The following is a 16227-nucleotide window of genomic DNA, read 5'->3' as shown; positions in this document are numbered from 1 at the left end:
TATTTTCTGGTGCCATGGACCTAAACTACCTGCTCTACCCAACTTAAAATCCAAGTTTCAGTATTTATTGGGTGTTGGGCCATGGGGAATTATTTAATTTTCCTGTGCCTCAGTTTTCTGATAAGCAAAATGGGGCTACCAATAATTGTCCTGATAGTGCTGTTGTGAAGATTACATGAATTTATGTAAGTAAAGAAATTAAAATAGTGCCCTAAGACACTCATTAAAACTTCTCTGTTATAACTGAAATCTAAAGACATTGATACTTTACTCCCACAAGGCTTAACACTTTCTGAAATGATAATGCATTCTCAATTAGAAATATGTTGAATAAATGCCTCTCAAATTAGGGATTAGATATACTGCAATATTGAATCTTTATGCCATATGCCATATTAAATACTTTCATTTTAAAAATTTCTGCTAACAAGTTCTTCTGAATTGAGACAGAGGCACCCAATTATATTTGATGGTATAAGCAATTTACTCGTGTGTGTGTGTGTGTGTGTGTGTATGGGCAGGCACATCTGTGTGTTCCTTTAATGATACTTTTTTGAGGTGACTTTGAGCAATAAGTAATACATGCATTAAACATGTTTGCTTATCAAATTAGTTTCTGTGTTGCTCTGCAATATGGTATTTTATACATATCCAGGTGTTGTAGCAAATTCAATATGTCTATTTGTAAAAAGCATTGGGTTTACCTCTGGACAACCTTGGGATTTATTTGTGTATTAAGTCATAGTCATTATAAGCAATGCCACAGTTTGGTCTTTCTTGAAACGATGTCAACAGTAACATCTGATCCTTTTAAATATTAAATATAACAGTTGTTGAGGCTAATATCCATTAAACCACTCACTCCCTCCTCATTAATTTCTACAGTAAGAAAATCTTTTAATCTTGAAGGTAGGGAAACTTTTTTTTTTCCTCTCAGTAAGTGGAATTTCCTTGTTCTGGGGCTTCCCCGGTGGCTCAGTGGTAAAGAATCCATCTCTCAATGCAGGAGGCACAGGTTTGACCCCTGGTCCAGGAAGACCCCATGGAGAAGGAAACGGCAACCCACTTCAGTATTCTTCCCTAGAAATCCCCATGGACAGAGGAGCCTGGAGTGCTATAGTCCATGTGGGCTTAAAGAGTCAGATATGACTTAGCAACTGAACAATACTATATGTATGTTCTTGCTGCAAAGAAATATGCATTAAATCTGAATCTCAATTATAATGTTTCAGTTGACTATTGTGCTTGGCACTTGTGCATTTTCCTTTTCCTATAACACAGAATTCTATATTATTTATAGTACTGTGTTTTACTGTGAACTGTCTCAAGCCTTCTAGGAAGAGCAGGAGCACAAATATATTTATATATGTTTACACACTTACATATTATGGCTTGAACTGGCCCCAGTGTTATCATATTACTATTCCCATATCTAGAATCATCAAGACAGAGTTAATTAAACTTTAATTAGTTTCCATGTGGAAAGGAAATCTTGGAAACTGCTTTTTCATTTACATTAGAAACATACATTGCCTGAAAACCATAAGTTTTCATTATATTTTACAAATGGGGAGCCATGCATCTATGAAAATAATGTTTTAATTTCATAATGGATTAGATCTTAGACCTATTCCTTGCTAATCTATAAATACTGATTCATCTCTTAAATGATTTGGATGAATTCCATACTTTCATATCAATTATAAAAATAGAATTCAAGAGTATCAAACAAAACTTCTACAAGTAGTTCCTAGATCTTTTTAATCATGTCCACTGGGAGGTGAAATTCTACTCTAGCTAGGATAGATTAAAAGTCAATTTCATTAAATTTTCAACAAAATGTCAACTTTCTCACCTCAAATTCTGGCAAGTAAAGGCTAAGGATCTGCTCTAATTAAAGTCAGAATGGCTGCTCAGCAGACATTTGCCAGGAACCTCAATGTGATGTCCAGCTTCCATCACAAGCAGAGTTGACATAACTGACACCCAAGAGACAAAAGTTCTAGAGGTATGCTTCCTCTCCAGTTGTCTTGGATTTCAAAACCCAATCCTTATACTGAATTAATTCACAAGAAATTAGTGTACTATGACATAAAATTATCTTATCACAAAAACGTTACTGATTTTTATACTCTTTGACGTATCAAAGAATATTATAAGCAGAAACAATGTACAGTAACATCCAGGGGACATTCATGCTTTGGGGTGCTTCCCTTAAAAGTTTTGAAGGCCTTTCTTGTGCTCAGGGCTATTTGTGGAGCAATGCCATCTGAGTGGGTTACCCTGGACTCAGTTGAAATTGGTTGGGCTCCAACAGACGGTTCTCCCCTTTATGGTTCTCCCTGACTTTCCATTCAATTTTAGGGTTCACCAGGTACAATATGGACCTCAGAACTAGGATCTGTGGAGTTCTCCTGGGGCAACAAGACTAGATCCTGATTCCTAGGAGCCAGCCTGACAAAGAGATTGCTCCTGCTAAATGGTAATGTATGTTTTTTGCAAGATCACTAAAATTTGGACTGTGAGAATGGTACTCAAAGATTGATTTGATGTGAATCATATTTTATACATAGATAGGTACCCCACAGAAAATATTTGCTCAGGGCCCCATATCAGTTCAGTTCAGTTGCTCAGTCGTGTCCAACTCTTTGCAACCCCATGAACTGCAGCACGCTAGGCCTCCCTGTCCATCACCAGCTCCCAGAGTTTACCCAAACTCATGTCCATTGAGTCAGTGATGCCATCCAACCATCTCATCCTCTGTCGTCCCCTTCTCCCACCTTCAATCTTTCCCAGCATCAGGTTCTTTTCAAATGAGTCATCTCTTCGCATCAGGTGGCCAAAGTATTGGAGTTTCAGCTTCAACATTAGTCCTTCCAATGAACACTCAGGACTGACCTCCTTTAGGATGGACTGGTTGAACCTCCTTGCAGTTCAAGGGACTCTCAAAAGTCTTCTCCAACATCACAGTTCAAAAGCATCATAGGGCCCTATATACCCTAGTGCATTTGTGAAGAACAAATCTGACTCCGTATTAGATCTATTTTTTTTTTTATCTTTGTGCTTTGTTGCTTATACTTAGTAATACTGGCTCTGCACCATTTGCAAAAGAGTGCTGCCTATATCCTGAAATATGCACCATAGCCCATTTTCAAGACCTTGGCCGTTAAGAGTCCTTTCATATAGAGATAAAAACTTGCAGAATAGAGAATAACATTTGTCTTGGAGGTTTACAGGAACCTCTTGACCTTAGCTATGTGGACACCTGCAAGGACAAAGGATTCCTACACCAAGAAGTTTACAACCAAACACACCCTCCCTTCCCTCACCTTGCCTTTAAAAGTGCTTTGCTGAAACTTTCAGCAGTTCAAGTTTCTTTGGGAAATCACCTGTTTCCTTGCATGGCCCTGCAATAAAACTTTGTCTGCTCCAAATGTTAACATTTTAGTTTGTTCAGCCTCACTGTGCATCAATCACAGTGTTTGGTAACATGAGGGCAACCTGACTATGTGTTCATTTCCAATAAACGTTCTAGTTGAAGACCTTCCTCACTATATTATTCAATATTTTTAAAATACATTTCTAAGAGGTAAGTCTTAAAATCATAGGGCAAAGAATTTAGCTCTTAAATAAATTTGTTTCATTTAAGCCAGCATTAGAATCATAAGACTCATCATGTTTCTCATTAGTTTAGATTTTCACAAATCTCTAGGGGCTTTAATATTCCAGAGACATAATCTATTATACCAGTTTCCTAATACTATTTTGACTATGGTTTTCTATTTCTGCTTTAGATTTATTTTAAACTCTCTTCAAACATAAACATTATTTTGTTAAAACCATAGCAAAATCTTTTAGAAAGTTAAAAAAAAAAACCCTGGAATTAGCAACATGAAACTAAATAAAATATGCATTTTCCTGAAAAAGATTTTGGTGTCATTGATAAGCTCTATGATAGATATGGCTCCAAAGTTGATGTAAGAATAATAGCAGTAAAGCATAAATCTGTTGAAACACGTAGCTGCTATTTTGAGAAAAAAAAAAAAACAACTTTTTTTCTTTAACTAAGAGATTAAAATTTGCATATTGTGTTGAGATTGATGTGCATATATTTGGGTTCCAACATTTATTACTTTGGCCATAAACACCTTTATAAATACCTTACAAAACCTATAATAAAGAGGGTCTCCCGGTGGTCCAGTGATTGATAATCTACTAGACAATACAGGGAACTCTGGTTTGATCCCTGGTCCAGAAAGATCCCACATGCCACAAAGCAACAAAGCCCATGTGCCTGCAATTACTGAGCCCATGTGCCCTAGAACCCATGCTCCACAGCAAGAGAAGCCACAACAATTAGAAGTCAGTGAACCATGACTATAGACTAGTCCCAGTTGCCGCAACCAAAGTCTGCATGCAGCAGTGAAGCCCCAGCACAAAAAATGTTACACGTAAGTCATCCAGGACTAGAATATAAAAATGTAAAACTTTCAATAAATGTATCATTATCATAATAAAATAAATAAAATAAAAAGAAAAAAAAGAGAGGAAAAAATTAATAAATAAATAACCTATAATAAAAGAATTACTTTAAAGAATAAGCATCCAAATTAAATACAGATCTTCAACTTAGACCAGAGCTACATCCCAATAAAACCACTGTCAATTGAAAACATTTTTAAGTCGAAATGCATTTAATACACTTATCCTACTGAATATCATTACTTAGTCTGACAGACTTAAACATTCTCAAAACACACTAACCAACAGTCAGGAAATCATCTAGCACAAAGCCTACTTTATAATAAGGTGCTGACTATCTCGTGTAGTGTATTAAATACTGTAGTAAAAGTGAAAAACAGATTGGCTGTGTAAGTATGGAATGCATATTGCTTTTGCAACATTATAAAGTTTAAAAAAATCTTAAGTCAAACCACTGGAAATCTGGGACCATCTGTACCCCAGAACCACAATCTAAATGGTATAACCTATTTTTTAAGGGGAGGGAAAGGTAGATATTCTGGTCATTCAAAGACATGAACAATTTAGAATACTTATACCTCCTGATTTTTTCCTGTGTTTCTTGCTGGTAAACAATTCCAGAATGGATATGGCCAGTAATGTGCTATAGTAACACTTTTAGTTACATTTACACATGTTAACTTCATGACTTTGGTGAATAATGTCAAAAATAAGAATATAATATATACTAACTTCATTAAAATAACCAAGGAGAATTGAAGCAAAGAGGGATGAAATGATATTCCAAAGCTTACCCGGGTCATTGAGTCAGGAAGAGAAACCAGGTCTCTTGATCTCAATTCCAGTGTTCTACTCACTGGTTTGTTCAACTCCTGTGCAAAACATCCATACACAATACACAATGCATAAGCCCCCTTGCTATCAAGTTGTTGTCAAAAGAAACACTCATTACCTTTCCCACATACTGAGGCTCGGAGCCCATGTATTCCTCCAGCACAAAAAATTGATTCCATACCCAGCCACGTTTAACTCGGTGGAAATGTGATCGTTGTCCTGGTAGGTGGATAACATTCTCTCTTAGTTCTGTGGCTAAAGTCTGTTGTGGCTGAGGTTGAAGTGGTGTTAGGAGACCTCCATCAAACAGGACCCAGAGCAGCAGGGATAAACAGTTCCTTGTAAGCATTGGCAAAAGCTTTCCTACAGCAGAGTAATAAAAACGCCAGCACTTAATGTAGAATTGTGGAATCCAGGTTTGAGGTGTCTGTGGCCTCCACCACTTAGCTTTCTGTTTTATTGCAGAAATGATAATGCAGGCATTAATCCTTTTGATGAAAATGCTTCTGCTATATTATATTCCATCTAAAGGGACCTATAAAACAGATTAACAAAGATACATTAAATTGATAGAATTACATGATGATAGTCATCAAAACTCTCATTATATCTGCCAACATTGAAGGAAACAGAGAGAAAAGTCTTTAAAAGAATTATATTAGTAAATGATCACTGCTATTTAACCTGTTAACTTAGATAAAATGTCTAATTATTTTTTACTGACTTGAAAAAGTATGAGTCACAATAAAGCAAGTTTATCATAAATAGAAGCAATCATTTTTTAAATTTAATAACCATTTAAGAGTAAAACAGAGATCACTATTTTTTTTTTACTGAAGTATAGTTAATTTGCAATGTTTTAGGTGTACAACAAAGTAATTAAGTTAGGCATATATATATATTCTTTTATATATTTTTCTATTATAGGTTATCATAAGAAATTGAATATAGTTCCCTGTGTTATATAGTAGGTCCTTATTATATGTTTATTTTATATACAGTATATTTTATCCTTTAATCTCAAATTGCCAATTCATCTCCCTCCCTTTCCCCTCTGGTAACCATGTTTGTTTTCTAGAAAACAAAGTCCATGAGTCTATTTCTGTTTTGTAAATAAGTTCATTTGTATCACTTTTTTTAGATTCTACATATAAGGGATATTATATGATATTTGTCTTTCTCTCTCTGACTTACTTCACTTAGTATGGTTATCCCTTATTGCTGTTTAATCTCTAGGTCATGCCCAACACTTTTGTGACCCCATGGACTGTAGCCTGCCAGGCTCCTCTGTCCATGGGATTTCCCAGGCAAGACAGTGGAGTGGGTTGCCATTTCCTTCTCCAGGGGATCTTCCAGACCCATGGATTGAACCCATGTCTTCTGCATTTCAGGCAGATTCTTATCACTGAACCCACTAGGGATATGTATGATAATTGCATTATTGCTGCAAATGACAGTATCTGATTCTTTTTTATGGCTGAATAAAATTCCATTGCATATGCATATCTACATATGTCACATTTTCTTTATTCATTCATGTCAATGGACACAGGTTGCTTCCATGTCCTGGTTCTTGTAAGTAGTGCTGCTATAGATATTGGAAAGCATACATCTTGTTGAATTAGAATTCTTCACTGGGATTATGCTTTTTAAAGTGAACTGAGAGTAGAATTTCATAGCCTTAGGACAACTGACATTTGGGGTTGGATAACTCTTTGTTGCTGGGGGGCCAGCATGTACATTTTGTGAATCCTAGAAACACCACCTATCCTTCACTCAATAGATGAGAGTAGCATCCTCCCCCACTGCTAGTTGTGATAACCAAAAAATGTCTCCAGCCATTGCCAAATATCTCCTGAAAAGAGCAAAATAGATCAAGATTTAGAATCACAGATTTAGAGAATAAGGAAAAAACAAAGCAGTTTTAAAGAAACAAAAAATCATGAAGTTAGAGAATAGGAAGTATACGACCATGCATGAAAGAACATTCACTGGAAGGATTAACACTGAAGATGAAGCTCCAAAACTTTGGCTACCTGATGCAAAGAGCTGACTCATTGGAAAAGACCTTGATGCTGGGAAAGAGGAAAAGGAGAAGAGGATGGCAGACACTGAGATGGTTGGATGGCATCACTTACTCAACGGACATGAATTTGAGTGAACTCCCAAAGATAGCGGAGGACAGAGGAACCTGGCGGGCTATAGTTAATGAGGTTGCAAAGATTCAGACAGGACTTAATAATTGAGCAACAACAACAATGAAAGAATAATGTAAATTCGCTAAACGAAAATGACCTAAGATGTATGAAATTGAGAAAAATGTCAGATGGCTTTATAAGGCTTTATAAGCTTTAATGTTTAAAAAAATGCTTCTCTAGTCCTGGCATACTAGAAATACTGGGATACAGAGGAATTATTTCATATATGGTATGTGACTCAAAGCAACCTTGAATCAGTATCAGATGGATAATCTCTACTTTGCATTTAGGTAAAACTGAGCTTTCAACATTTTCCTTACAACAAACACTTTTTTTCATTCACTTATCTAAGGTTTGAACAGCTAAGATGTACTAGGTTCTTTGTAATACAGTAGGTAAGGAAACAGACATGATTCTTACCTTTTCTTAAATCAGGAATGGAAAACAAATATAGTCAAATACATAAATGAGGGCAAATTTATCAATGCTGTGGGAAAAGAAAAGCAAATAGAATATCCTGATGGCAAAATTTAAGTGGTCAGAACTTAGATTAGCAAAAGTCTGCCATAGGTGACAATTGCAATGAGAATTAAAAATAAGAGCTATGTTATATTCTTCAAGCAGCAATGGAAAAAGGTGGCTCCAGCCAGGGAAGCTTCACACATTGGCACTAGGGGAGCATTGCCCACAGCCTTCTCAGAGGTTTCCAAAGGTCAAGAATGTCAGAAGTCAGAAATCATATATAGTGCTTCCAAAACAAGACAACTAAAATAAAAATCAACTTATGTTTAATCACATGCCTATAAAACAGGGCATTTTGTCAACCTTTCAGTTGCAATTTGGTTTAGTGATTTTTCAGCTAGATATAATATAAAGTATAACGCATTCTTTACATATATTCAAAAGGAAAAAATGTGGAAGCAATTCACTGAAGATAAGATGTGAGATGGGGAGGGTCTAAAAGTTATACTCTGAGAGCATCCTACAATGACTCTCCAAAGGAGAAATAAAGTAGGATCTATTTTTTTTCTCTGGCCTAAAGGGATGCACCTGTTAGCTACCAGCAAAAACATGAACTGTATATATTTTATTGCATCCTTTCATTCTGGCAAAATAAAGTTCATAAAAAGTTAACTTAGACTTATATTGTCCAATATGGGAACCACTAGCCATATGTGGCTGTGGAGTTGAAATTTGGCAATTCGATATTGAGATGTCCTCTAACTTTTCAATTATATACCACATTTCAAAAAATTACTACAAAAAATAAGAATGTAAAAGATCTCATTATTGATTTCTACATTTATTTTTTGTTGACATGCTAACAGTTTGGGTAAAGAAGGTTTGTTGTTCACTCACTAAGTTATGTCTGACTCTGTGATCCCATGGACTGCAGCATGCCAGACTTCTCTGTCCTTCACCATCTCCCAGAGTTTGCTTAAACTCATGTCCATTGAGTGGGTGATGCCATCCAATCATCTCATTCTCTGTTGACCTCTTTTCTCCTTCCCTCAATCAGAAGGTTAAATAAATATAAACTATTACATTAATTTGACCTATTTCTTTTCCTTTTTTAATGTGATTAGTAGAAAATTACAATTATAGATGCAGTTTGCATTTGTGACTTGCATTGTTCTCTACCACGTAGCACTGACTTAAATAAGAGTTTAAATCACAACTGTGATTTCTACTTAAGTCATATATATTTTAATATTCAGAATAGAATATCTAGCACATCATGTTTGTATGACAATATATTGGGATGTCAGAGGAAATTTGCAACTATATGCATTAAGCCTGTGTAAAAATAAGGCACATATTTTCCTCAGCTGTTTTCAAGTTTAAAGTACTGACATCTAAAGTGTTTGAATTCTTGAACTTTCCGTTTTGCCCATGTTTCTTCCCCTACTCATGTCAATCCGACCCTTGGCATTTACAGAACAAATGGGGAGATAAACATAAGTAGAAAAGATGGATAGCAGGAACTCTAACTTTCCATACCTAGTCTATTGCATATAATTAGGTTGTCTTTTTGCCTTTGTGCTTCATTGATTTTTTTTTTCTCCTCCACTTTTTTTGGGGAGGTGTGAGGTATAAAAATTCAAATTTTAGTGAGTATTGACTCCTAAAGTTATTTCTTTAAACAAGTGTCTTTTTATTTTACATCAGCGATTTTTGATATTGGACAGGTAGCTATATTCCATCATCAGCATCATCAGTATAGGTCCAGCTACCCATTATCCTTGAAAGCTGAGGATCTGAAATCTATTTGGACCTCCTTTTAAAGGAGTCTTTCAGAAATTCTAATTAGCTCATGGCTTCCCCCTTTGTTACCCAAGAATCCTTGCTTATTTAAGGGGATTAGCTCATAAATTATTGATAATTGAAGAAGAATATGAAAGTAACATAGAAAGAATGTTTTTTATAAGCTAATTCCGCAACACCTTAAAGATTAACATCACCAAAAACAGCCTCTAAATGCAAAACATTGTCATGAGGCTGAAGTTAAATGGAGTCACACCGTGGTACAACATCCCCCCATTTCCCTCACCTGGTGCCCACGTCTTGTTCTATCCTTTGACTCTCTCTGGACACATATTCTACCCATCCCACTGTATTCTTCTACTTTTTCATGCATTCCCCTTTATTTCCCTCTTTCTCTAAGTAGACTGATCCTTACTCATATCCCTGCCATCAAATTACTTTCTCTTTTTTTGTTACAATGCATTTTTATATTTAGAGGAATATTTATGAATAGTTTTGCTGTTATTTTCATTAGGATGGTGATGGTTAGGATTGACCATACAGGTCTGAGAGATATGCACATAATCTTATCCTTTGCCATGAATGTTGCTGGTTTGATATGAATTCTGCAGAAGGCAAAGCTTTTTAGGAACTCAAATACCACACTGGAGTGGAAAGATCTGTAATTAACATTGTAAAGTCTTCTCTCTGCTCACTGGGGATGTAACATATAGACCGATGATTATAGTTAATGCTGTAGTGTATGTCTGGAAGTTGTTAAGAGAGTAGATCTTAAAAGCCAGGCCTTTTATGATATTCATGAGCCTAACAGTTCATGAACTGCACAATCTCCCTCTGCATCACTCTAGACCCTGGCCATTCTCTCCTTCTCTCAAACCCTTTATTGATAAATGATATTAACAACATAATAAGTTGTATTACAGGTGTATTTGTATGATTATTTTTCCAGTTGTCTGAGTAGAGTGACAAAGGGCTAAGAGAGTAGCAATGATGACTCTATTGTCAGCCGTTCTCAGCTGTTCTCTTCCTGGCATCCACAATGACACATGGTAAGTACCAAACACACATTTGTTAAGTGTGAGTGAGTAAGTCATTGAATGATGGTATCTAACTTTTATTGAAAACTTACTATGTTCCATATACTGTTATGTGTTCTGTATCAGTACAATTGTTCTGTGAAGGAGGATCTATTATACCCATCTGACAGATAAAACAGAGAAACAAAGAATCTAAATGACTTGATGGTTATCCACAGACAAGCACATAGGCAGTGTGTTTGAATCCGGGCAGTCTGACTCAGGAGCCCATGCCTTTGGATTCTATTCTACACTATACAATGAATCCATAAATAGATGAGAATTTCAAGGGCTTCAAATCCCAGTAAGATAATGAATATGAGCTTAAAGACCTGAGTTCAAAATTCATTTTCCAAATTGAGTACATATTTCAATATTGGGCAGCATAAACTTTCTTAGACTCACTTAGATCTTCTGTGAAATTAGAAGATCTGAAGCAATCAGGTCAATATAGTTCCTCTGAAGTTAGGAGGTTCAGGAATCCCAGCCCTCACCCAATTATGTGTGAAAATAGACACATAATTCTAGGCAGAGAAGGATAAAAGAAAATAAAAAACTGTAATTGACAAGGTTGCTGAGCTAACAGGATTACATGGTGACTGAAAATTCAAAAACTGCACAATAGTCCTGCTAATCCACGCAACAAGGTGCTGGACAGACCAGGTGACCCGAAGCTGACAGGAAGATAAGGTCTTTTCCGGCTGTCCAGCTTCTTCCCTCTTAGACTGAACTGGGGGTGCCATCCTTATGTCAATCACATAAGTGGTCAGCGGTGGGACCAGAGTGAAGACCCTGAATTCGGGAGTCACTTCCAGTACTGGTATAGTTGCATGCGAAGTCACTTCAGTCATGTCAGACTCTTTGTGACCTTATGAACGGTAACCTCCCAGACTCCTCTGTCCAAGGGATTCTCCAGCAAGAATACTGGAGTGGATTGCCATGTACTCCTCTAGGGAATCTTCCTGACCCAGGGATTGAACCCACATCTCTGATGTCTCCTGTATTGGCAGGCAGGTTCTTTACAACTAGCACCACCTGGAAAGTCCCTTGGTATAATTAAAAAAGAAAAAAAAATAATAAAATAAGTAAAAAAGATAGGCTTTGGAACAAGAGAGGTCTGAGGACTAATTCCTAATGAAGTCATAGCATAGTTCTATGCTAAGTAACTGTCTGTTAGCATTTGAATTGTGGAGGTGCAATCAACAATATTCTTATGTCTGTACAGCTATCTGCGTGAAGAAATACAGTATATGCTAATCTCATCACTCAATTAGAACATGTGTACACTTGTATTTCCTAACTCATATTATCACATTATGATCCTAAAATCCACCCCAAGACTATAATATTGCGGTGCTTTAGTTAAGAGGGGGCAGATATTATTTTCAGTGGATGATGCCACTCCCAGCAGATCCCAGCCTCCAGCAACAGTTGTCAACCAGGGAGCTTTTAAAGTGTTATATCACAACAAATGTAATGCAAGGAGATTGAAGGACTCCAGTTCTTAAGCGAAAGAGGAACAACTCCCCCGGGTATGAAATGTAACCAAAATTACAAGGAAAAACTATGTGGAGTCACCAACTTGGGTACACTTGCCCCGATACCAATGGTGCTGTTGTAAGAATAATAGAGCCTTGTTCTGAGGTGTCAGCACCCTATGGAAACATGTGAACTTTAAAGAAGACATATTTGTTACAAAGAACATCACCAGAGATGCATTTTATTCCCTATACTGGATTTCAGGCATAGTGTTTAAAATTTTATATTTGTCTATTATTCCTAAACTTTTGTGGAGCCAAAGTGGCTTTCCAAAGACTTTCCAAACCCGCAGATGAGTCTCTGGAGCCAAACATTGCTTTTAGCAGAAGGGGAATTTTAAACCACGGTCATATATCAAAGCCGGTGGATACTCAGATGTGAAATACCCACTGACAGCTTTTCCATTGTGTGTGTTAAAAACTGAGAGATACCCAAAGGCTATGGGTTCTTGTAGTTTTGTTTTTTGGGTGTGCTTGCTTTTTAAATTTTGGGTGTGTTTGCTTTTAAGAATACTTCTGGAAAGGGGTCTATTATATGTGAATTACTCTGAAACTGTCTATATTACAAGATGTCTTATTAGGCTGACAGATACAAGTAGTTCTCAACTGTGTGTAACATTCTAAGGCTAACTGCAAAATGGGTAACTCTTTAATAGTGACTATGACTATGAATTAATTTCTCAAGAGTACTTGTTAAATATTTTACATAACCATGATTTACACATTTGTATAAAATATAATTTGCATTTTATATAAAAATAAATAATTTATATTTGTATAAACTTTACATATATCTAAGTACCCTCTGTTTTGGTATATGACCATATTGTTCATGCTTAGTCACTCAGTTGTGTCTGACTCTTTGTGACCCCGTGGGTTACAGCACATCAGTCTTCCCTGTCCTTGACCATCTCCTGGAGCTTGCTCAAAATGCCATCCAACCATCTTGTCCTCTGTCATCTCCTTCTCCTCCTGCCTTCTATCTTTCCCAGCATCAGGGTCTTTCCAACGAGTTGTCTCTTGGAATGCCTTGGAGATGAGCAAATATCCCTACCACATCTCTGTTGGTCCTAGTAAGCCCACACCAAAAGGAAAGTGTAAACTCTTTCAGGTGCAGTAAAACCTTAACCCCAACTTTCCTATTTTACAAATGACACAAATGAGTAGAGAAATACTGGTGGTAAACCCCTTTCATTCTCTTTTAGAAGTGAAATAAGGATGCTTGAAGGTAATAAATATTTTATGATTTTGATTTGTGAAGTTCATTAATCCTTGCCCTCTAACTTATCCTGGTGGCTCAGATGAAAAAGAGTCTGCCTGCCATATGGGAGACATGGGCTCTATCTCTGGGTTGGGAAGATCCCCTGGAAAAGGAACCGACAACCCACTCCAGTATTCTTGCCTGGGAAATCACATGGATGGAGGTGCCTGGCAGATTACAGTCCATGGAGTTGCAAAGAGTCAGACACGACTGAGCGACTTCACTTTCACATTCTCTGACTTATCCAGACCCTACTCTTTACTCTATATAGTACTTGTACACAGTGAAAGTGAAATTGTCAGTCGTTCAGTCGCATCCAAACCTTTGTGACCCCATGAACTGTAGCCTGACAGGTTCCTCTGTCCATGCTGTTGTTCAGTCAAGAATACTCAAGTGGGTTGCCATGCCCTCCTCCAGGGAATCTTCCCAACCAAAGGATCAAACTTGGGTCTCCTGCATTGCAGGCAGATTCTTTACCTTCTGAGCCACCAGGGAAGCTACATATGTACACAATAAATATGCTGTAAATATATAGTATATATGCTACTTATATAGAGTAAATGATACTGATACCTCCAATAAGCTAAGAAAAAATATTATGGGAAAAGAAGAGAAACTCAACATGGGCATCTTTCCAGTATGGATGACAAGGAATACAATCTCTCTTTCCCTCTCAGAAGAGAGATTTGAGTACACATTTACTTTCATGGTATGGTTTCAACTGCACTGTTAGAACACTCTTGATGTCATGTCCTGAAATGGCACTTTACCTCTTTGATCTTCCTCTGAAAAACCAGTAACAATAGTCTTATCATGAGAAATACATTAGACAAGTCCTGACTGAGTGACATTTTCTAAAATGCCAGAGCAGTACTTTTCAAAATTTTGAATGTCGTCAAAAACAAGGGAAATATGGAAAGCTATCATAGGCAAGAGATGCCTAAGGAATCATGAAAAGTAGATGTAATAGTTGAGATTTTGGAACAGGAAAAGGACATTAGGTAAGAACTTAGAAAATTGAATAAACTATGAACTTTAGTTATTAATAATGTGTCAATATTTGTTATTTAATTGTAACAAAATCTTCATGCTAATATAAGATATTATCTTAGAGGTATTGGTTATATGTGTGTTCTCTGTACTACTGAATAGTATTCTCAATACTATGGAAATATTGTTTCAATATTTCTGTAAATTTAAAGATGTTCAAAGATAAAGTTTATTAAAAAAAAAAAGGGGGGGGAATCCAGAAATTCAGTAATGATGATATTTAAACAGAAGGGCAAAGGGAATCTCCAGCTCAAAAGAATGGAAAAAAGAACAATTCCAAGAGGTATTAATACCAAGGAGGAGAAATTAATGGATTAAAACAAATGATTTGCATGTTTTTAAATGACAGAGAAAAAGTCATGCTTCTTCTTAAGTATGTTGATGAAATAATGATTAATATAAAAAAGAGGCAATTATTCATTCCTAGAAAATAAACAAAATATGATTAGAAATGTAACTGAATTGTATTACAAGATTATATTAAAAAATGAGGCTACACCTTTTGAGGCATTTTGAGCTTACTTATTTACCACATGAAACAATACCCTGATGCAAATATTCACAAGAAATATTTGGTTAATAGGCTTCAGCACAAAGTCAGTTCTTAAAAGAGAGAAAAATCTGGCTTAAAACCCAACATTCAAAAAACTAAGATCATGGTATTAGGTCCCATACTTCATGGCAAACAGATGGGTAAGCAATGGAAATAGTGACAGACTTTCTTTTCTTGGGCTCCAGATCACTGCAGATGGTAACTGCAGCCTTGAAACTAAAACATGCTGGCTCCTTAGAAGAAAAACTATGATCAAACTAGACAGCATATTAAAAAGCAGAGACATTACTTTGCCTACAAAGGTCCATCTAGTCAAAGCTATGGTTTTTCCAGTAGTCATGTATGAATGTGAGAGTTGGACTATAAAGAAAGCTGAGTGCCAAAGAATTGATGCTTTTGAACTGTGGTGTTCGAGAAGACTCTTGAGAGTCCCTTGGACTGCAAGGAGTTCCAACCAGTCCATCCTAAAGGAGATCAATCCTGGGTGTTCATTGGAAGGACTGATGCTGAGGCTGAAATTCCGGTACTTTGGCCACCTGATGGGAAGAACGGACTCCTTGGAAAAGCCCCTGATATTGGGAAAGATTGAAGGCAGGATGAGAAAGGGATGCAGAGGATGAGATGGTTGAACGGTATCACAATTTGATGGACATGAGTTTGAGCAAGCTCCAGGAGTTGGTGATGGACAGGGAAGCCTGGCATGCTGCAGTCCATGGGGTTTCAGAGTCAGACATGACTGAGTGACTGAACTGACTGACTTTCTAAAAGACACAGGAGACATTTACATGGAATAATGGGATAAGATCAGGAGAAAAATAACTTCTTCAGAGTTCTGTTCAGAGCATCTGCGCTCAGTTGCTAATTTGTGTCAGACTCTTTATGACCCCATGGGCTATAGCCTGCCAGACTCCTCTGTCCATGGATTTTCCAGGAAAGAATACTGCAGTGGGTTGGCATTTTCTCCTCCTGA

The 16227-nt window shown here is 36.7% G+C and overlaps 1 protein-coding gene across 8 annotated transcripts in view; it reads right to left on the bottom strand.

The window, feature by feature from the left end:
- CDH12 (cadherin 12) overlaps positions 1-16227 on the bottom strand; it is a 1193543-nt gene that overhangs the window by 335473 nt on the left and 841843 nt on the right. For all 8 annotated transcript variants that reach the window (XM_061393824.1, XM_061393826.1, XM_061393825.1 and 5 more), the window contains one exon: positions 5435-5851. In XM_061393824.1, the coding sequence (XP_061249808.1) occupies positions 5435-5665 (231 nt within the window). In that variant the 5' untranslated portion in view covers positions 5666-5851. The remainder of the gene's footprint in view (positions 1-5434; positions 5852-16227) is intronic.

Source organism: Bos javanicus, chromosome 20 (genome assembly GCF_032452875.1).
Source record: "Bos javanicus breed banteng chromosome 20, ARS-OSU_banteng_1.0, whole genome shotgun sequence".
NCBI lineage: Eukaryota > Metazoa > Chordata > Mammalia > Artiodactyla > Bovidae > Bos > Bos javanicus.
The sequence above is the reverse complement of the archived record's forward strand: the minus strand, read 5'-3'. Positions and strand labels throughout refer to the sequence as shown.